General features: G+C 33.4%; 1 protein-coding gene across 3 annotated transcripts in view; it reads left to right on the plus strand.

Annotated features, from left to right (window-relative positions):
- The window catches only part of LOC118187997 (uncharacterized), a 192,460-nt gene that overhangs the window by 22,481 nt on the left and 146,240 nt on the right, over positions 1 to 23,739 (plus strand). For all 3 annotated transcript variants that reach the window (XM_035358318.2, XM_035358322.2, XM_085809039.1), the window contains exon 2: positions 4,030 to 4,131. In XM_035358318.2, the coding sequence (XP_035214209.1) occupies positions 4,057 to 4,131 (75 nt within the window). In that variant the 5' untranslated portion in view covers positions 4,030 to 4,056. The remainder of the gene's footprint in view (positions 1 to 4,029; positions 4,132 to 23,739) is intronic.

Here is a 23,739-nt window from a genome sequence, read left to right on the forward strand (position 1 = left end):
TCTAGTATTTGTTTACCATAGCGACACTCTGGCGCTAGATTCACTTAACAGTATTAATAATTATATAACAGTTAACTTATATAATACTTATATAACGGAAACTAAGTTAACTGTTTAACTTAGTTTCCGTTATATGCTTTATAATCCAATAATTATATAACAGTTAACTTATATATTTCGTTCATATTATAACTCATAATGCACAAAATTTATATCATTTAAAGAGTAGAATTATCTAATCGTTGCCGCATGTTCTATTCAAATACTATAATAAAGCTAGAATGATGTATAAAAGAAATTGAGCAAACAAAACAAAAAAGAAACAGTTTTTCACAGACGATTGAGTATTTCTCATTTAATTAATTCAGTTCTCACTTCGCGAGAAGGCAAAAATACATAAAAACTCAAAATATCTATATTAAAAATTACGATCTTAAACACTTATTTCCTCGAAAAAATTCCAGAAAGAATTAAGCATGATTTAATTGGCAATAATAAATGAATGCGTTATCTTCGTTGTTGCGAAGCTAAGTTTCTCTAGATTGGTAACAAATCCACTAGTCTCCTGTTTCAAATGTAAACATCAATGGCCGCCATAAAAAAAGGCTTAGCGGCACTTAGACAACTTTAAAATTGTTGATAATTCTAAAAATATTGCATACAGATTTACTAAAGGCATAAAAACCTTAACCGGAAGATAAAAACAACATAATACAATCATTTTTAAAGCAAAAAATGTACAATTTACAAACATATAAGAGTAAAGAACCTGAGATCACTGAGCCGGGTAACAGAGTGGATATATATATAAATATATTTATATACGTTTGGTGCAGCCGATTGCAACCAAAATACGAGGTGCACATCTACATGTTATAGTAGTCATATACAAAATTTCAACGTTCTGAGGCTACTCGTTTTTGAGTTATGCGAGATACGTACGTACGTACGCACGTACATACATACGTTCGTACAGACGCCACGAAAAATTCTCTTCAGAATTAATTTTAAAGCAGTTTTATAATTTTTTTGAAGGAAAAGAGTATTTTATTCTGTCCTTACGTACAGATATCACGCAAAAACATCGTTAAATTGCATTCGATAGCGGTCAAAATGTATTTTTTCGTTGAAATATGCTGCCTGAAAGTTTTCGCGATTACAATCGAGCTTCCTTTTTACTTCTTACAAGGAAGTAAAAATTAAAGATTAATTTAGAAATGAAATAGATGAAAATATTCTTTCTATGCGATCTTGTGATATTTAGTCCTCATTTAGTGATTAGCATATCAGTTCGGCAATACGAAGACATAGTTTAAATTTCAAACGAGAAAAAAGTAAATATTTTGAAGAAATTCCGCACTAAAATGCTAATGTGCTTACTGAGGTACCTCAGCTGAAAAACGGTAAACATTATGTCGTCACCAAGGGCTGGGATTTCTTCTCAGTCACCATTCAAGTACAGGGAGAAAGTAAGGAATTAAAACCTTTTCTTGCTTGCAGTTTTGTGATTTACGAGACATATATGAGTCTGTTAATCTGAAGACCCGGATCTGATTTCCCGCTTAGAGCACGATGGATTTTTCAAGAAATCGCACTCAATATACTGCATCACTATATACTTAAGTAATGGTTTATGGTTGCGAATGCAGTTAAAGTAGCTGAAGACCTATACTTATGCGGATCTGAGTATAGCGAAGAATGAATCGTTTGAGCATGAGTATTTTCACTTATAGCTCGAAATATGCAAAATAAAGGCACTTATTTGCATTGAGACTTACCCCACATTTTTGTCTCACATGTTATTGAAAGTACTGAGGTATTATTGAAAATATTTATAAGGAAGCATTTAGATGTGGTGTATGATAGTCTGTGGAAAAAAGATCAGTCTGAATCAGAAGCCTGCACAGAATTTAATATTTCCTAAAACGTCATTTCAAGAATATTGAGATAAATGAAGCAATATATGGTTTGTGCACGGAGAGTGAATAAGAAATTACGTTCCTTTCTAAGTAACTTGGGGAACAGGGAACATAGTGTTTGGCTTTAATGAAAGAATCATACTGCATAAGATGAGACTTGTTAAAGCGTTCCCTACTGGAGAAATTTAGAACTTTGACATTCAGAATTCATTCTCAAAAACTATGAGCGATATAGAAAAAAAATCAGTTACGAAGTTGTATCATCAGTTTAGCATGAAAAGACATATTGTGCATTGCGAATAAAATGAATAGTTGCCTGTATAGTCTAGAATGCCTGAAAGCGATGCTCAACGTTTTGCTGGAAAGATAAAAAAAAGACTCGACAATGAGCACAAAATTATAATTTAACCAACAAATATCATTATGTCAATAACGCCTTGAGGAGATCAGGCAATAAAGCAAAGTATGTAAATAGTCTCATACTGCTTATAAGTTATTGGTGAAGCATGTTTAGAGAGGTTACCAGCGAGTATTGCAGTAACGGTAACTTCTAGTGGGGCCCATAGTAACCTCCGATGGTTAACAATAATGGTTTTGGATTTAAAACGATTGCCTTTGCATATATTTAAAGAGAAAAAAAAATTCCATTTTGCGTTCTGAGAAAATACTCATTTTGGATAAATAAAACTTCCTGCATATGTTTAGGATATTTTAGGCTGTATAGGCGACAATTTAACTCATCCTTGTGCAAGATATATCTTTTCGTACTTAATCGATGGTGCTGTACAACAGTGCAGCAAATATTACTCCCGCATCTCTCATACTTTCCGATATAGGATCATGAAGTTTAGAATTTCATCATAGTGGGTGTTGCAACTGGTGTTATTTTGTAGGGCATGGTTCCTTTAATTATAACATTCTTAGCTATAGCTAGCTCTATTTGTCAGTTACTTTAGAGATGAAAGGAATTCCTTATTCTCTCCCAGTAAAGCGTATTTAAATGGAATCTGCAGCATTTTCTGTGAAGCCCATATAGCAGGACAAATACTCTGTTCATGGAGGAGTCACAGAACAGTTTGAGTTGTGATTCTTGAGAGCCTTTCAGCTAATAAAAACCTGCAATAAAGCATGTTCCCGCTAATAAATAACAACATAAAACTTTATGGTGTTCATTTCACTAAGAAAATTCTGGTAACTGGATGTGTATTAAAATTCGGCAAGAAAGCAACCTCAGATTAAAGTAGATTTTGAATAAAACTTTATCGATCTGACGATGGTAACTTTTCTTCAATGGGAAAGGATTTTCGCCAAACCAATATATTTTTTTCTTTCGAAAAAGAGAGTCTTACGTCAGATCGCCCTTGAAATCGATAAAGATTTTTTCAAAACCTACGACTACTTAGAAGACCAGCAAACACGAAAATATTCAAAAATATTTCTTCCTTACGTAGCTTCCGCCTTAATTGGTATGTGATTAGCGACGCTGCCCGCCGCATCGTTGAGCCTAGGTTCGAATCCTGGAGAAGGCATTGATGTTTATAAGCGTATAGTGCCTGTGCCGCATGGGCTTACTTAAAACACTGACGAACCGAAAGTTCAGTCGAGTGATTTAGTGGTAAAGTAAAAGGACAGACTCGTATACCTGGGATGCTTTCTGTCAGCTGCACAGTTAGGGCGGGGACATTGCATCTGTGCAAACACTATTGAAATTCAGATATTCTCCTTACATTCATCTGCCTTATATAGCTGCGCATAGTTCAGAAGAATAAAAATACATTTTTTAATGAACATCACACAAAGATTTTAATTTCTTTTATTGTAACAAATGTCGAAACAGACGTTCATTTAAATAATTATTCATAGTGCATCTAACTTTTAGTTGTTTTTAATATTTTTCGGTTACGCAGCTTATTTGTGAACGTTTTCAAAATATCGTAAGTTATTAAACGTATCCCAATATATTTATTAAAACATTTCACCATATATGTGAACCTGTTTATTCCAAACCCTAGTTTTCCAGAGGTTTACTGTATTTTGTTTAAAACTAGTCATTTTTTCTGATATAACTAGCCTTTTATGTCATATTTATCATAAGTCTATTATTTTTTAGGAAGTAAAGTCTTTGAAAGTATGCAAGATGGCTTTACTCAAATCTTGTTGTTGCTGGAAATCGGTGAGAAGTGGAAGTTTTGCAAGCGGCATTTACACCATGGTAAGATATTTGTATACGCTTGTTTAAGAACGTCCTACTTTAGTTCGTTATGAAATATTTACTTAAAAATATGTTCTATAGGATGCAGAAAAGCGGAATTTTTATGATATTCCCTTATGAAAGAAGCTTTCTTAATAATTTTACCAATAGAAATTCATTCGTGAAAGCTTAAATCTTTTAACCAGTTAAACTTTTAAATCACCATGAGGAGATCTGTGTACATCTGTTTCAGAAAACATTTCTCTGCAGAACGGTGTCAAATACCTGCATAAAAATAGTTTTATAGAAGGCAGAAAGCTTAAATTTCCATGATAGTCCTTTATGAAAGAACGTTTCCTAATCATTTCACTCGAAATAGCTTAAATTTTTAATGAGTTTACTTGTCAAACTACCTAAGCCCTATAATTTAAGGAAACACAGAATAGATGAAATTAAAATAACAAGTATGTCAAACTAGAGGATGGAAAACATGTTGCAAAATAGCGGTAAAATATTTAACTGCATTCTTAAGGTAAAAAACTTATTTATGGTATAAATATTCTTTTACACACTCATGCATTACAGTCTAATGATTAAATATTCTTAACTAAATTTATTCCAAAATCTTTTAAGAAGCGCAGAAGGTAATCATATTAAACTTTCCTCGGTGAAATTGAAATTTCTAATCAGTTAGACATTTTGGTTTTCCAGAAACCGAGAAGAGAGGAATTTATTAATTAAAATTCAATGACATTTTTCTTATTTAAGGCGCTATATCATTATTCCTTCACGCAATCCTCAAACGCGTAGAAGTGGAAAATGAAGAATATCACCACCGTAAATGTTTCCGAATAAATGCATTTCTTCGAGATTTATAGAAGGCGACAAAATATTTGCAGTCTGGTGAAAATCCTCTGATCTAATCGGATCACGTATAAGCTCTTGCAAAATAAAATGACAGTAATATTTTCAGACATATGCTCAGGGAGAAGGCGGAAAATAGAATGCTTACTCCTCTTGGATGAGCCTGATGTTAAGAATGCTTAACAAGTCATGCTATACATAGGCATTGTTTCACGCAAGCTGCTCGGATTATATATTATTAATTTTTCCACTCATCTTCCTTCAATAATCTCTTATTTAATTAATAAGGGTAAGTAATAACGCTTTCTGTAGTTGAAGTTTGTTTTATACATCTGTTTTATTTAAATTCTTTGCTTCAGGGTTTAAGGCTTTATTTGCGGATGCCACACATAAAACGAAAACGCAATTCTTGATTTTCCAAAGTGATATGATTCTACGAATTTGGACATTTTATTTTAAATTTACAGTCTTCTCTGTTTAAACATATTCTTCCAATATAATCTTCGTTATTTCACCAACTTATGTCATAATTTGGGTATTCATTGTGATCAGTTTCAAAGAAGCTAAGATTCGGCCAAATTATGTATATGATGAAGAAGGCTAAATTGACTCTACCTGGCTTTCAGAATAATTCTCAATGCGATTCCTAATACGGAAAGACTTTACGAACTAGAATGTCTATGTGTAATAAATGAAAAAGAAACTGTATATCACTTTGATAGATGATACTCAAAGAAGTGAAGAACATACTAGATCACGTAAAGAAAAAAATAAAGTCAAGGAAGAGGCTTTTGATTATTATAAAGATTCCTTGAAAAAACACGAGTTCATTTCTTGACAACTAAGTTTTCGTAATTTGCGAAATCTACGATTTCGAGTTAAAAGGAAGATTACAAACACTTTAGGAGAGATAAGATACAGGTATTAAACACTGCGGCCTTAACTACAAGAACAGTATTATAATAACAAACCGAAACCTTATCTTTTTAACTTAATTTACCTGTATATGACGCTAACTGATTTGCGAAGGTAAGGAAATCAGATGAACAGTTTTGAATGTTTAGTGATTCGTTGGTTATGACGATTAGCAACAAATCAGGAAATGATAATTCAAATGCGCTGTGATATTAAGTTATACTTCTCATAGCTCTCGCAATATTAATATATGTCAAAAACGTGTTGTGCAGCTTTGTTACTTTAATTATTTAAGTATCTCAATTAAATTTCTCTGATAGTAGAAAATAAGGAAATGCTGATCTAAATGCGCTGTTATATTAGTTTATTCTTATCATAGCTCTCGGAATATTAAAATATGTCAAAACAAGTTATACGGCCTCATTACTTCAATTACTTAAGAACCCAATTGAAATTTTATATTAAACGTGCTTGCTTTAACTACGAGGGCTATCCAGAAAGTAGATTACGTTTTGGAATAAAAAAATAAACAAAGTATAGGAAACAAATTTTATTATATACAGATGAAAGCCACACTCAAATACTACTTTTCTACATAGTCACCATACAAATTAAGGCATTTATCGTAGCGATGTACGAGCTTGGAAATTCCTTCGTCGAAAAATTCGGCCGCCTGCGCCTTCAACCACTTCGTTACCTCTTCTTGCAGCTGTGCGTCGTCATCAAAACGCTGCATAGCCAGCCACTTCTTCATTGCTGGGAATAGGTGGAAGTCGCTCGGTGCCAGGTCGGGACTGTACGGCGGATGAGGAAACAACTCCCACTTAAAAGATTCAAGAACTTTACGAGTGACATTTGCCGTGTGGGGCCGGGCGTTGTCGTGAATCAACAAGATCTTAGAGCTCAACATTCCTCTGCGCTTGTTTTGAATTGCTCTTCTGAGTTTTTGGAGAGTTTGGCAATACCTTTGAGAGTTTATTGTAGTGCCTCTTTCCAGGAAGTCCACCAAAATTACACCTTTTCTGTCCCAAAAAACAGTCGCCATCATCTTCCTTGCCGACATTGTTTGCATGCATTTCTTGGGTTTTTGGGGAGAACTTGTGTGCCCCCACTGCATTGATTGCAATTTCGTTTCACAGTTCACATGTTTCACCCATGTTTCGTCACCAGTAACGATGCGATCGAGTAAAGAGTCACCATCCTTATGGTAAGCGTCCAAAAAGTTCAACGCTGCAGCCATTCACTGATTTTTGTGGTCCTCTGTCAAGATTTTTGGAATCCATCTTGCACAAAACTTGTGGTAACCAAGCTTTTCGCTGATGATTTCGTGCAACAAACTTCGCGAAATTTGTGGAAAACTCAAAGAAAGTTCCGTTATTGTGAAATTTTGATTTTCACGGACTTTAGCATCGACTTTTTCGAGAAGTTCGGCGGTCACTATGCTGGGTCTCCCACTTCGATCTTCGTCGTGAACATTGGTTCGGCCATTTTGAAATCTTATGACCCACTGACGCACTCCACCTTCAGTGATAATGTTGTCCCCATACACTTCACGAAGCTGCCGATAGATTTCTATCGGTTTACAGTTTTTTGCAGTCAGAAACCTTATTACTGAGCGCACCTCGCAGCTCGCGGGATTTTCAATTAACGCAGACATTTCAAACCGTCACAGTATCTGAACGGAGCACAGCACGAACCTCTCACTAGCACGGCTAGATGCAGACTGAGCTGCGCAACGCTCTGACCCCAAGATGACCGCGCTAGCCCCGCCCCTAGCGGACACAGACGGAAACGTAATCTACTTCCTGGATGGCCCTCGTAGAATTATAACTGTCGAGAGAAATTTCAGTCTTTCACTGCGAAACCAGATCTATTCTAAAACCAGTTATTATAATGAATTGATACAAGATTCGTAGTACCTCTTTGTTCTAGTGCACGTTTGAGAATTTCCAGCTCCAGCTGAATATTGATGCAGCTAACGCCTGTTTGATATATATTCTTCAATTTTACTATCTAATATAGTAGCGGTAAATTTCTATACCATCCAAAGGCAATTTAAGTTGCGTCTTGGTACCATGGTCAGCACAAAATGTTATGTATAGCATGTATTTAGGAACATGTCCTGGAACCAAAGGTTTCACAGGTAGAATGACATCGAGACCGAAGGTAAGACCACAGAAAGAAATGCAAAATGTCATTTGGAGTAAACGTTTCGGGAAAAATATTTATGACCTTAAAATTTTAAGACCAAAAACATAATGAAAGTTAACGAGATCACTTTAGGCGCTCATGGGAAAAATAAATTCACCAAAATCAGTTTCTAGTGATGTTATTCAAATACGTCCTAAAGTTAGTTTTATGGTGGTTAAATGTATGTAAAAATCCGCGGTTAGTAACATTAAATTTTACTTGCTTAACCACGCAGCCTTTGAGACAACATTTAGTAATAACTAGTCTAAGCAAATAATACTAAGGTTTAACATACTCTTTTCAGACAAGGACGCTTTCACTAGGGAATAAAAGTGTTATATGTGTACATATAATAAGTATTACATTCACTTGTTTAGTTCAACAAAAATATATCATTTTGTGAATACTAATGCTTATAGACTCATATTATTAGCTTCTCTTGTGAACTTAACTATATCTTCGAATGTTAATTTTCTTAAAATTTTATCCCTTGTGATCTTTGCGAGGATTTTGGTTCATCTTGTCAGAATACAAATGTCACCATCAGTTTTCAATTAATTGTAAACATTACTACCCTTAATTGCTCTCTCAATCTAAGTATGGAAATTTTATTATGTAATGTAAGCCGTAACTGTCAGCTAGCTTTGTTCGAGAAATATTTGCTTTACTGTTGGCTAAATTCGAAAGAACGAAGTTTTTTTTTTTTTTACTCGAGGACAAATAAAACAACTTTTACAAAGTAAAAGCTGTATATGATATTTTAAATGGTTCTTTCTAATCAATAGTGCCATCTGAACTGTAGCATCTTCTAATGGTTATTTCATAGAATTTGAATGTAATTTTTAATAATCATTAAATTCTCGGCGGAATAGATAGTGACTGTCTTCAAGTCACCATTTGTTCCTTTTCAGTACTTTATACGTAAATAAAGAAAACACATAATTTCCTTATTATGCATAAAAAATTAATACCAGATAATTACCATAATAATTAACTATACCAGAGTCGTAAACCAATCATTAAATTAATACCATAATAATTAACTATACCAGAGTCGTTCTTTTAAACTCCAGTTCTCATTCCTTAACATTTCAAATTACGTAAGATGTTTATCTAACGTGAAGTTACCAACATATGCTTTTGCATCAATCAAAATTAACTTTCTTCTTTCGCATTGCGTTTTTAAAGAACAAGAAGACAGTATTTCACCTTGCTGGAAAAACCACAATTTAAGAAAACCCTCACTTGGTTTTGCTTGTAGAATAAAATAACAGAGTAGGGATAGGAAGGTGTTCTGTACAGGGAGATACCATAAATCTTTACCTTCCTTCTAGCTCCGGAAGGAAAAAGGAACACTTCGCAAGAAAAATGTGATGTAATTCTTCCGTAGGGAAATAAGATCAGAAGCTGCATCAAGACTTATAACAAAATCATAACATGATGCTTTGTCGTTTCCTTATATTCCTCTTTTTTTGTTACTCATTGGTTACACGAGGTATCAAAAATTAATATTCACAGCGATCTTACATTTTTATAATATATTACGATATCGGAATCAAGTAATTTATTAACTCAAGTACAAATAAGGTTAAAACACATTCGGAAACTAAAGCACGAGTTGAATAAAGGGTAACATATGTAAATTTTAACCAGAAAATAAGTGATGAGGATGCTGTATAAATAACGTTACATCCATAAACGTCTGCTGTATAGGCGTAGTATATGAATGGAATTAGTTCAACTGACACAGCATGATCTCATCTGGCATTTATTATTTCTTTATGTGGCCTTAAACTTCTCAACCGTTGATCGTAGAATTACAAACGCAGTTTAAATGAAGCAAATATTTATGATTCATGTTTCGGTATTTTTAAATTAAATCTGACAAAAGTTACGAAAATCTGACTCCCTGTCTTTATCATTTATATCTTGAACAATCGTTTCAAGTTATATCTTTTAAGACTAGAATAAAGCTAAGCTGTGAGTTTTTATCATAAATGTATTGCTAGTCAAACAGATTATCATCTGTATTTTTATGTCAATTCTAAAGAAGAGACTCATTAAAGTTTATGTTAAATGTTACTTATTTCTTGTCTGCATGAATCCGAAGATATGACTTCCGACAAGATAAGTCGTGTAATAAAATCATTGGCACCTTATAATTAGAACGTACAGGGAACTTTAGAGGTTACAATAACTCAAACACTCTCGAATCTAACAGTAGGTGCTGTAAGTTACGTACGAACGCAAACATTTCGCAATTCAGTTCTGTAAGGTAAGCTATTCAGCTGTAATGTTCGCAATTCAGCTGTAAGGTAGACTATTAAACATAATGTCAAATTTTAAAATTAAATGTATTGGTTCAATATTCAAACGTTTTGCGTCTTTTATTTAGCATCAGAAAAAACGTTTTAAACTTTTGCTAAATATAACGATATTAACAGGGACGCCGTTCAGAAAGTTAGATTTTGTAACATTTTCGAAATTATCTTTTGAAATTACATTTTCATAGCATAAATAATTTACTTATTTAATGACTTTTGTGAACACGATGTATAATTAGAATAAACCAACTAAGGTATTAATATTTTCTATACTATTGTTACTTTATTTTATTTTCTGCAAGCAAGTACTGTTGACACGCTGTCATAAGAAATTAAACATGTATAGAGATTAAACATTATGTGCTATCTATATGAAAACGAATGATTTTATTATCTATCAGTTTAGTAAAAAAAGTTCCTTTTTATTTTGTGTATTTGAGACGCTGTTTCTCGGCAATATAAAATATTGTTTTCTGTTTAGGACAATCGTAAGCTAATTTTCTGTTTAGGACAATCGTAATCACTGCATCATTACAATTTATGAATATTCTAAGATGGTAAATTCTCTTGTCAGATTTACCAAACTCATCTTCTTCCACTGAATATTCAACATTTTCATTTACAGAAAAGCCATAAAAATAAACTTTAACTTTCTTTGGGGAGAAGGGCAGCGCTAATGGTAGCTGCTTAGCGTTAAAGACGACAAAGGTATAACTAACCCAAAATGTAATAAATTCATACAAAAAAAAAAAGAAATAATTAAATTTCATCACATACATTAAAATAATGCCATAAATTTTTATAAGCTTACCGACTGTTGAATAAGTAGTTGAAAGAGTAATTGGGTTAATATAAATATGACTGACCATACAAAATGATCCAAAGGAAAATAGAAAAAGGTGAATTTTCTAGAGAAACAAAACGAAATGTTTTCTTTATAAGCCATTTGAAGCGAAACTAAAGGACATATCGGCTTTGGAAAAAAAAAGTGGATTAAATTGCTCTGTTGTTTGTATCACTTTCTAAGCATATAGCAAGGGTGCCGAAGGGGAATTTCATAGTTTCGAGGGGAGGATGTTGTCAAACATTTACTTAGCTGTTCAGTACATAGTTTTAGTTTATGAATATAAAAAAATATTTAAATTATGGTATTTATCAGCATTTTCTATACTTTTTGTTACTTAATTAATGTAACACTTTAAAAAGTAATCTAAATCTAAATAAGTGTAATGTATTTTTCAAGTTTTGGAAAAGAGGGGGAAATGAGCTTCTAGCAGTTGTGAAAGTGGTGAATGGGTTCCCAAAAAGATACGGATTGGTTAATGTATTTAAATTCAAAGTTCTTCAGTTCGAGAGAGAAGCTTTCGGCAGCTACTGCTGACAGTCACAATATTACTACTACCTGTTACTGGATAACTTAATTCGGTTTTAAATCTGCTAGCCATAACTGCTCGTGAAAGTTTCAGAGTATAAGGCAAAGCTTGTAAGGGCGCTTTACCCTACATTTAATATTTTAATTTTAGCTTAGCATCTGTTTCAGACTTTCTACCGAGCAGCGGAAATTCATTACCTGCTGTTACTTAGTTTGTGTAATCGCCAGGTTGACGACTAAATAGAAGGTTTAGTTTAAACCTTCATATGGAGTTTTTCTCTTCTTGTACTATATTTAGGCATCGAACTGTTTTTACAGTTCCAGGAATTAACATTTGAAGTAGCCTGGATCCATACAAGCAGTTTCATAAAGTACTTTATTTATTGAATATTAAAAGAAAAATTTCGTGTAAATGCATGTTTTATGTCCTAATCGACATGTTTGTATTTAATATATTTATTAATATTTTATATTTGTATATGTATTAATATTTTGATTTTACATACAATTTTTTCATATTGCAATAAGCCTTCACTTATATGCTTTGAAAATAATCTTATATAAATGAATGAAGGCAGTTTATACTTATTGGTACTTTTTTGAAGTACAGGCACCAGCCTGAATTCTGTATATTAATATTGAAACTTTGAATTATTAATTTTATGAAATCGACACCACTGAATAATTTTTGAAAGCTGCGTAAGCTATGTTGAGCAGCATATTAAGCTATACAATTTTAAATGTTATAATTATCAGGCAAATATTTCTTTGTTGATCACTCAGCTCATGTATAGAGCTGGGTTGCTGTAGATAAGTAGTAAATAAGGTGTCTAATTAATACGATAGTTTTGGTTCGGTTTATTTCATTATGGCAAAGCACTCGAGGGCTATCTGCCTAAGAAGAGGGATGCTTTCGTGGAGGAATTTCTAAGGGAAACTTGCTTGTATACAAGTTGAACGAGGGGAAATCCACGAAAACGCCCATGTAGCCAGCCCGTTCGCGGGGTTCGAACCTCGGACCGAACTATCGGTGTTCAGCGACTTTACCGCGGGCGCTGGTGAACCAATTAATAAGATATGTCACTCAGATTATTTATACAAACAGTTATAAGATAATACTGTATTAATCTGTGTTTTGAATTTAGAATCGAATGTTAAAAGTCTGTCCAATATGACTGCACGTGAATTTCTTATTTGTCCAGCCAAAATTTTAAAAGCTTTGCTTCTTATTTCTTGACTTGTGTCGAATGGAAAGAGAGTGACAGCGCGCTTTTACTCTGCATCAGATAAAAGAATGTCTGGAACAACAAAAGGAAAATATGAAGAGTCAGGATGGTAGAATGGGATATTTCACTTAGCCGCCATCATTCGGCGAAGAAAGATGAAATGAATGAAAATAGACCAGCAATGTGAAAAATAGTTGGATCAGTAAGGTAGTAGTAATAATTAACAAAATGTTAGGTTAGAATATCCGAAGGATATTTGTGTTTTGCTCTAGGAAAAAGTGAGCATCGCAAAGAGCTGATACAGCTGTTTGGATGTAATAGTACAGAAAGGAAAAAAGTTGTTGCAAGTTTTTTGATATAATTTTGTATAGTGTCAATTTGAAGATCGCTGTGAATATATGAATTTGGGATGAACCAATGTGCATTAATAATTTCACGAAGGGTTTAATTTGAATAACTTGGATCTTTTTTATGTGGATTTTAGCGGCGTGTCCCCATACCGGACTGGCGTAAAGTAAAGTAGGTCTAAGGATGGACTTGTATAAAATAACCTTATTGTTGATAGTCAGATTGCTATGTCGAGTAGAGGACGCATAGTAGCTATTGAGATATTGAATTTCCTGACAGTTTCGTGTAAATGTTGCCGAAAAGTGAGTTTTTTGTCAAGTGTGACTCCGAGATACTTTACATTATCCGACCACTGAATTTCGTCGTCAAAGAAGATGGGATTAGGCGGAAGGAAGTTTGTTTGTCCTTTTCTGAAAATAATGGCTTTGGTTTTGTCAGTGTTAACGGCAATTCTCCACAGCGTAATCCAGTTTTCAAGAAGCTCCAAATAGTTTTGTAGAAAAATTTGTATAGTATTGATGGTTGAAGCTTGAGATAGGATAGCGGTATCTTTGGCAAATATGGCGATAGTAATATGAGATTCTTTTAGAATGTCTTGAGTATAAATATTGTAAAGAAAAGGAGAGAGAACGGAGCCTTGAGGGACACCTGCAGTAATATTTCTAGTAGTTGAGAGGGTGTTTATCTTATGTCTATGCGCAAGACTGTAAAGATCCGCTCTTCAAATCGAGCACGACCTCCTTTTAGTGCGCTCATGCTCTCGATCATCGAGCTACTGAAGCCGATAATCAGCTTTTAATAATTTGTATCTGAAGTAAGGATTAAATCCGAGATATTTCTAAATAAAACTACTGACGAGTGAATATATTCTGATGGAGTGTCTTTCTTATGCTGATTTGTAAACCATATCACTTAAAAGAACTTCTTTGAAACTGTATAAAATTTCCTATCTCAAAAAGAGGCTTATTAGTTTCGTGTAAATAAAACGTAGCGTAGAGCTATTGTAACTGAACTTGAAAAATCCATGGTTGAGAAACGAACAGATTTCTCAATGTGTATTTATAAGAATTTCCTTTCATATAATCACACATGAGAACAATGATAACAATGTAGTGATAAAGTTAGTAAAGTTAGAATAAAAAGGAGAAAAAGATCAAATTATGACCCAAAAACATAGAGCGTAGCATGAAACTGTAAAGATAGTCTACAAATTTGTGAGAAAAGTCTGTAATACTAAGAAATTTTCATCAGAGGTTTCAGATATTTTAAAAAATAGTCTTAGAATTATTTATGAGAGAAGAAGGCAGCAAATAAGTAGATGTAATTATAAGATATATAATTAAGTTTCCTTGATCATACGCATTTTGATATATACAGAGGGTTATAATAAAAAAAAAACACAAAATTGCATATGTTAATCAACAGACGCATAGTTTTTAATAAAAATTCCATTAAATTAGAACAAAAACTATTTTATGAGGCAAAAATTAAAATACTGAGATTTAATATAACGAATAACTGGCACAGAAAGTCATAATTTATAGAGAAAAAACATATTTTATCAATACGTTCGAAATATATTCTGCACGATCATTTTTCAAGTGATATGCAGATAGAATTTCCATGCATTATTCATCACAGATGAAGGCTTACGTTTCTTTTGATAATAAAGAATAATCGAATTTATTCTAATATTTTTGAACCTTTGCGAGTAAAAATATTTATTTTATGATTGAGAAAAGTGACTCAAATACTTCAGTATCGTATTCTCCTAAATGTAAACTCAATGGGGGAAAACGAGTCCGTTTGTGAAATCATAAATGCTTTAGTCTATGATAATGAAATTATTGTATTACGAATTGAATTCTTGTAATATAATAACTTGGAAACATACCATTATAAACATTTTCAATTATCCAATAATTTAGGTAAAACGATTAAATAAATCTAATTCAGTTAAAATTGCTCAATGTAGTCTAACCGATGTCTGGAAAATTTTAAGTTTACTGGTACGTAATATGAGTTTGTGTGAACTAACAGCATTTACATCTAATGCTGGTAACGCTTCGATGCATGTATACGTATTGCTTTTTACGTACATTATTATTCAAATGCTTTTCAAATATGCTAAAAGCAGGTGACATAAAATAATTTGAGTACGCATTTTAGGTAAATTTATTTTGATAAATTCAATTGTAAGCAAAACAAATGCGCAAACCTGCTTAATTCTATATCCTAGAAAATTGCAAAATATTGGATATTATGCCCAATTTATAAAATAATTAAGCATATCCTATGTTTCTAATAAAAATGAATTAAAAAATTATTATGAAAACTCTAGTTCTTAACTTCTCCTAAATGTGTTAATAAACATAATAGTAGCCTGCCAAGTTTAATTTTGTATTGTTGAAAGAAATAATTACTCTTGCAAGTTCGCAAGTAAAACTTAATTTTTAAATTAGAAAACATTCAAAAAAAGTAACTAAGGTTGTAACTAGAGAGCAAACGGAAATTAGAGAAAAGTTGTGAGCTATAATCCAGCCATATTAAGAGATGTAAGTCATTTTAAGAGATAAGAGTTGAATTGTTTTTATCTTTGTTGAAAGAGCTATAAGACAGTGTGAAAGGTGAAGAGTTGTAAATGAAACCTCATTTAAATACAAATAGGAATTCCAACCTAATCTGTGCAACTATCTGAGATTAAACGGGATTTTGTTTATGTTTCTGTGGAAGTTTTGGATTTTAATCGAAGAAGAGAGTTGTATTTTGCTGAAGTTAAACTATTTACAGCGATCTACTAAGGTTTCATTACACTTAATGATTAACATCCTTCAGAGCACTGAACATATTGGCAATTTAAAAGTGCTATTCCTCCTAAAAGAGAGGGGTTTCGTGCTTAGTGCTTCATTTTTAGTTTAATGTTACTTATTTCTTATATAAATATTACTTATTTACCAGATTTAATACTTATTATTTTCTCAATATGCTTTAAATATTTTTTTACAAGTGAGATTAAATTACTTCCCCACATTTCACTAAATGATTTCTTACTGCCGCTAAGCATGATGCATAAAAAGTCACTTTTTTATACAAATTTCTAGGAAAAAGGATGACACCTTTAATATTTATTCTTTTTAAATGCGCAAGATAAATGAATCTCATTTCTTTCTGAATACATTTGCTGCAATCGTATAAAAACACGAACTATATTTATTCGTTTCTATTATTATTTAGCAAGTTATGGTAGTCAAATTAATTGGTGTTTCGAATGTTAAAGCGCAGACACAGAAAAAAGTATTCCAAACAAATGAAATTCTGTGTATCCGGAAAACTGAAAAATTATTTTTTTGCAATTAAATTTTAATTGCATGAAATTAATGTTAGCTGTCTCAAATATTCTGCAATATGAGAATAAAAACATGGAAAGAAATGTGAATAAGCATGAAGTTGACTTGATTTTTTTTAAAAACTAAGTTTTGTTCTATTTTCCTGTTTTTAAAGCACACTTTCGTCCCTGTATAAAATGTCACTTAGGTTCGCCTTAGTGTCTGTGCTGCTTTAGAATTGCAGATGTTTCAAAATTGTTAATTATTTCGAAGTAATTAATTTTTTTCGAAAAAACTAATTTAAACATACACTCTGTTACTTTTCATAAACCGAAGTCGGTAATTAAAATGTATTTGAACGTTTCCGCTTTTCTTATTTTCTTCGCTTAGAATCAACGTTTTTTTATGTTGGCGATTCTGAAACTAAGAACTGTGACTTAGAAATATGGTAATAACAAATTGAAAATTAGAAAATTATTTTACATCAATATAGAGTTTTTGAATGCGATATTCATGCTTCTTTTTTGTGTTCTTATTTCTTTTTATTCAGTAGGTGAAACAACATTTTGACATCTTTGCATTTTCGCAAGCTTATAATCATGTCATTAACTGAAGAGTCATAATTAAGACACAATAACACGCCGAACAAATACTAATTCAAAAGTCAAACAACAAAAATCAGCGTTATATTTTCAAAATTTTCACAGGACTAGTTTCGATGCTTTTACCGAACCACCATCCTCAGCTGTAAAACCGCAAATGAACAAGATAGGAAATAATGATTAGATAAGATAAGAAAGCCTGGACAAGAATAAGCAAGTGGCGCCATCTGTTGATGAAACCAGAACTAAAGCATAATTTCTTTAAAGGCCGAAGGCAAAGATGGATTGGAATTAGGATCGTTAACTAGAACAGAAAGATTTTTTTGAATGTGTGTGAAATGCCTCTAGAGAATCCAGTTCTCCAATGGAAGATGTTTTTTGAATAACTTTGGCAGCAGAAAAATTGAAAGTGTGATTTTCGGACCAACAATATTGAGCAACAGAAGACTTCTGTGTGTGTGTGAATTAGTATTGAAGAGTCATAGTTACTAACATTGAAACAGCCATAGTTAACGAAACTGAAAGACAATTTTCAATTTAAATAAAGCTCATCATTGGCCTACTGGTAAAGTCGCTGAACACTGGTAGTTAGGTCCGAGGTTCAAATCCCGCAAAAGGGCTGGCTGCATGGGCGTTTTTGTGGTCTTCCCCATGTGTAACGTGTATACGAGCCAGTTTCCCTTAGAAAGTCCCTTCACGAAGGCTACCCTTAGCCCTGGTGGCGTTTTAGTACTTAAATAAACTAAACTATTCCAGTTTAAATGAATCCGACTTCGTTAACTATGACTTCTTTTCAATTTTTTCAATCATACTCAATGTCCTATGACTATTAATCACACCCTTACACGCCTACGATAGTAAATTAATTACAAGATTTTATTAACTGATAATGAAGAAACAACAACATTTTAAGGATGCCTCTATAGACAGCTTTGTAAAGATGTGAAAGGCAAACCTACTCATTTAACGTGAAATTCAAGTTCATGGAGAATCAATTGATTCTAACTTATCTTGATCGGAAGTTGGGTAATGGCTTTGGTAGAGCACGAGTTCTTCATGCAATGTAGAGGTTCTGAGCTTGAATTCTAATCGAAGCTCAGACCATACAAGCAAACTGGCCTTATTCACGTTTTGTGCGTTATGCAATGAAAGAGAATTAGAAAATCTTGCAATCGTTACATTCCGCCTAGATGGAACGCCTGCCGTTCAGCAATTTTGTTCCGAGTGGTCCGTGGTTCACCTTCTTTCAGCTCTTGACGCTAAAATTTCTAATAATAATCATCATGTGATTTTCATGAAAACATTTAAAGTGATTGTTTTACAAAAAATATTTTATTGAAAAATATCATGTTTTTAACTTTTATACGTTTACTCAATGTCACTTTAACATTAGAATTACACGTATTAGTTATATTTGCAGGTTTTTCACAATTAAAATCCGTCATTCTTAATTTGATAGTTTTAGTATTAAGGTATTATTATTTATAAATGATGTTAACTTTTTAAATACACAGTACACGTGCTATGTTTTTGGGTTGGAGATATTGAATTTTTATTGGAGTCGTCTTTGGTATAATTTTCTCGAAATTTCTCTGCTATTCGTTTACTATCAGTGGCTAAGTAGATGCGATCGTCAGATACTGACAGTTTGTTACGGATTTGATTTTATCGCTGTCTGCTTGAGGGTTTCACAGTTTCCTCTTTGAATAATGTGAATACGATCTATTTGCCTTAGAAAATCATCCAGGAAAGCGCCTCTGCCCTAGCTAGATAGCACCTTGCATGCTTTGCCATTATCAATTAGTTAACAAACCCTCCACCTGGTCTACTTTCGGAAGTTAAGAGCAATTTGAAAGCCTTTTTTTTTGTTGTTGTTGCTCCTAATTGTCCATAGCTCGTTATCTCGGAAGCGTTTGCACTGATACGATGAACTGAGATTATATGAGAGTTACTTGAAAATTTGTTGAATGCTGTTTGGAGCAGAATAGTCAGTAAAAATTTCAGCCTTTAAAACACAATACAAGGCGTTGTTTTCCTTACAGAATTCTCTTAATATAGCATAAGCTTAAAGTACACACCTAGTATTTATTCCGTAAAATGCTTTTCTGTATGTGAGAAAAGTTATCGTTAAAAACATTCAGACTATAAGATTAATTCGCAAAGCGTTGTTACGTTGCTCCTCCCAAACACAATATTTCTTCTTATTCAAAATTCGTATAGTGAATATAACTATATGAACATGCAATTTATGCAGGTTTCTTCGTTTTATCAAGTCAAATCAACTTCTTTTATAAAGTTGATTTGATTTTTTGGAAAACTAATTTGCGTTCATGATGTAAGTGGTAACAAGCACAGCTAGCACTGAGAGATCCACGGTCCGAATCCGGCGAGGTCATAGCTACTCTTCACCCTTTCTTGCTTTAAAAAGTAAATAACTAAAAAATAAAATTAATGTTCTCCATGCAATTTAACTAAAAGTTAATAAATGATAATTCGCCACACCATAGTCGAGTGGGCCTTGGTATGTAATTTTGGAAAAATGCAAGTAAATGAGTCGTACCCCGTTGAGTGCTTTTGTTAGTGTTAGTGGTAGGGCGTCCAGCTAGAAACTAAGCGAATCATGTTTCGAATAGTGGCAAGGGCACCTGTACCCTTGCCACTATTCGAAACATGATTGCACAGGTGCCCTTGCCACTATTCGAAACATGATTCGCTTAGTTTCTAGCTGGACGCCCTACGACTAACACTAACAAAAGCACTCAGCCACTATTCGAAACATGATTGCACAGGTGCCCATGCCACTATTCGAAACATGATTCGCTTAGTTTCTAGCTGGACGCCCTACCACTAACACTAACAAAAGCACTCAAGGGGATACGACTCATTTACTTGCATTTTTATGTTTCTTGAGCGGAAAAAATTATTATCGCAGTGAACTAAAATATGGCGGATGATAATCTGGATTTGTCAGACTAGGTCTTTTGCCTTTTAAAGTGGGGGAGAATGTAAGTAATTATCGCTTTTTCCCCATGCGTGCTCCCGTGATGTAAAGTGATAGCACGTCTAACTAGCTTTGGAAAATCCATTGCTTGAAACTCTGTAAGGATATACTTGAATTCTCAAATTTCTTGTAATTTTTTGCTTAAAGAAAATGAAAAACTTATGTCTGTAAAAAGTGACAAGGAAAATGTTTGAGTAGTAGTAACTACTACTAGTAGTAGTAATTACTATTCAAACATTCAAACTTTCGGCACCTGGCTGGCGGATACACACTCCGCCAGTCAGGTGCCGAAAGGAAAAGAGTAGTAGTAGTAAGACAATTTAGAATATTTAAAAATGCTTTTATATTCTTGTGAATGTACCAGTCATGTTTTTCAAGCAGATAGACACTTGATTTCAGCAATCAGTGACAAATTAAAAAGAAAAAAAAACTTTTATTCCTTTTTTGGTGTACTAAATGAATGAGAAAGTTCAGCGTGTTTTGCATTTTTTCCCTTACAGAAATAAAAATCTTAATTTTTGTATCAATATATAATTCCATAAAATTAAAATGCAATGGCAATATAAATAAAATTATGCTCTTTCGATTTTAGTGAATATATATATTTGATATACAAGGAAAAATGTCTGATTATCCGTATTCATATATCCTGATGGGCTATGACCTCAATTAGTCCGAGTATGTGGAGTTCTGTGTTATTTGTATTTTGATAATGTAAATAATGTGACATAAAAAATTCAAATAAAAGTAACTGATGTTTACCTATGCTATTGACTTGCTCTAGAATATGTAAGTTTTAAAAATTCTAATCGAAATAGGATATTATATAAAATTATTAGGGTATACAGATGTAAGAAAAGTAACTGATTAGAAAAATAAAAAGGCGTTTAAAAAGACGTTGACAGAATGAGCTATAAATATAAGACATTTTATTCGGGATTTTCTGAAATCTGAAAAGTATTTCAAGAATTCCGTTAGCCTAAAAAATTGAGAAAGATTAGACTCGGGGTTAGCAAAAGCCTCTTAAGCCGGAAGCAAACAAAATAAGAAAACGAATTTAGACACTTGATGAAAGAAACCGTAGAAGAAACTGGCAAGCACTTTCTGCTTGAGTGGATTAAATATAAATTAGAAATCTTCGATACTTACTGTGAGAAAGAAACACGATTTATCACATTTACTTACTATAATAGCCTAATTCGTCCCATTCTCCAATTTCTCAAGAGGAAGTGAATTAAGACTGCATTTATTGGATATGGTATAACGGTTTTCTCTGCTTGTGAATTTTATCTCTACTGTCACTTCTAATTTCGTCAGTTCCCACCAGGATGCGAATTTAATTAATGGATATAACATCCGAGTTCTTGGAAATTAAGAGAGAGCTTTAGCACAGACCGCTGACCTCCGTATTATACGGTATCCCAGCAAAAGCCCCGGTTTTAATATGCCCACAATAGTACTTTATTTTTAGAAAATGGAAAATATTTTTACATACTTACTACAGGTAAATGTTCTGATTAAGGAATGGGGAGTTTATTTGACCTGGCAAGGATGACATTTTATACCAGTCAGTTCATTTCGCAGCTTAGTCTACTTAGAGCGCTACACAAACACAAAAGAATAGCGAATTTAGGTTGCGAAAATTCATTACAAGAATGGTGAGTGTCACGCGCACACTGTTAGGAAGCTTCATGCAACCATTTGACGTAAGAGGGCGACCATTGGAAATAACAAATCGCAAACAGATAATGAAATTTGAGGACATAGATTCAGAAACAGATTTTAAACCAGCAGGCTCTCGACTAGCCACTTTGTTGAAAGCATTGCTATTGTGCATGACAGTGTTATTACAAATCCCAAACAGTCAAAACTTAAAGAGAAAAAATAAAAAAAGAACTTAAAGAGGAAAATGGATGTGTTATTAATCACCTGGATAGCGACATGCATGAGAAAGTGATTACGAACTACATCAAGAGAACACGATGCTGCAGAACACGTCGTGGATCTGCTGTAAATACGTAAAAATATTATCCATTTTCTAATAATAAATTATTTTATTGGGCATAATGAATTCCGTTTACTGCGACATCCTTTATTTACGTCCAGCTCCTAAAGCTACCAGAATCGGCTTTAACATTCGTGAGCCTTTGGTTTGCTCTCACTTGCTTGGTAGAACACTCTGCGCGTATTCGGAGGTTCAGGTTCGAGTACCGGCCAGAGTATTGCTCATTTTTTATGTTTCCTGCTTCAAAAATACTAACGACACTACAGTTGCTCCCGAACTAAGAAGGTGGTGAACAATAATTCGTTACCTTGGATTTGGCGACTGGGTTCCTTAATCCCCTGTCATTCTTTAAAAGGAAGAGTACGAGTATATAAGGTTTCTACCTCCTTTCCGCATTCTTTCGTGGTGTAACGGTAACATACTCAACGCGTGTTCGAGAGTCCAATCTCGGCGAGGGAACTGCTCATTTTTCATATTACTTGTTTCAAAAATCCTAATGACTCTACACAATTATTAACACATTTGTTTCTAATTTCATTTAAACTAAATTTGGTTACTGACTTCTGGGCGACTCTTCTTCTTGCCTTCTCTTACAGTGCTACGACACAAGATAACAGCAAAACGTATAAAATCAACACTATTTATTACTACTTCACATTTAAGTTACAAAATAAACAGAATAATAACCTAAACTTACTCTGTAGGGTTTATATTTATTTTAACTAACATTTATTTTAAGTTTAAGCTATCTTTCCTGTCAAGCCTTTACTTTCCCCTAGAATTGCCAATGCCAGAGTATGTAAATTGTAGTAGAACGCGCAGAGTATTCAAATTTTAGCAGAAGTAAGTTGAGTTAAATAGAAGGGAAACGAGATTGTAAGTGTGCTTCTTGAATCACGAGCGTGAAGGTTGCTTGGTAGACAATTTAAGAACCGCGCGTTTCGGCCTGTGTGCCTATTTCGACAGTTCATTGAATCTTTTAAACTCTTAATCAGAAAGTTTGCTGAATCTCAGCTGTATCTTAGAACGCGGTTACGTTAGTTACGATCATAGATCCTCGTAGGTAGTGATTTCGTTATTTATTCATCCTGTCATTTATTTTTAGTTGCATTTTTGTCTATTTTGTTCAACCGCCGGGTCGGCGTAGTTTGTGAGCGTCAAGTGAACGCAACTGTGATTTCTAAAGTAAAATAAAAAGGGAGTTAAACCCTTCTTAAGAGTTTGTGTAATTTCCAGTTCATAGCAGTCACTACTACTGTCGCTGACAAGTTGGGGCCTCCCAACATCATAACTCTGCTGAGGGCCTAGTTCGATATTTAAAAGTCATAATATTTAAACATAGGAACCTGGCTTCTGCTGCTAACGCTCCTATTCAAGTAATTAGCAGTTACATAATTCCCTCATAAAACAATCAACACGCTCGCAGGAAGGAACAGGATCATCGTGCGCCACGTTG

The sequence above is a fragment of the Stegodyphus dumicola genome, chromosome X2 (assembly GCF_044657685.1).
Source record: "Stegodyphus dumicola isolate Sdum_Otavi_A_Nest chromosome X2, ASM4465768v1".
NCBI classification, from domain to species: domain Eukaryota; kingdom Metazoa; phylum Arthropoda; class Arachnida; order Araneae; family Eresidae; genus Stegodyphus; species Stegodyphus dumicola.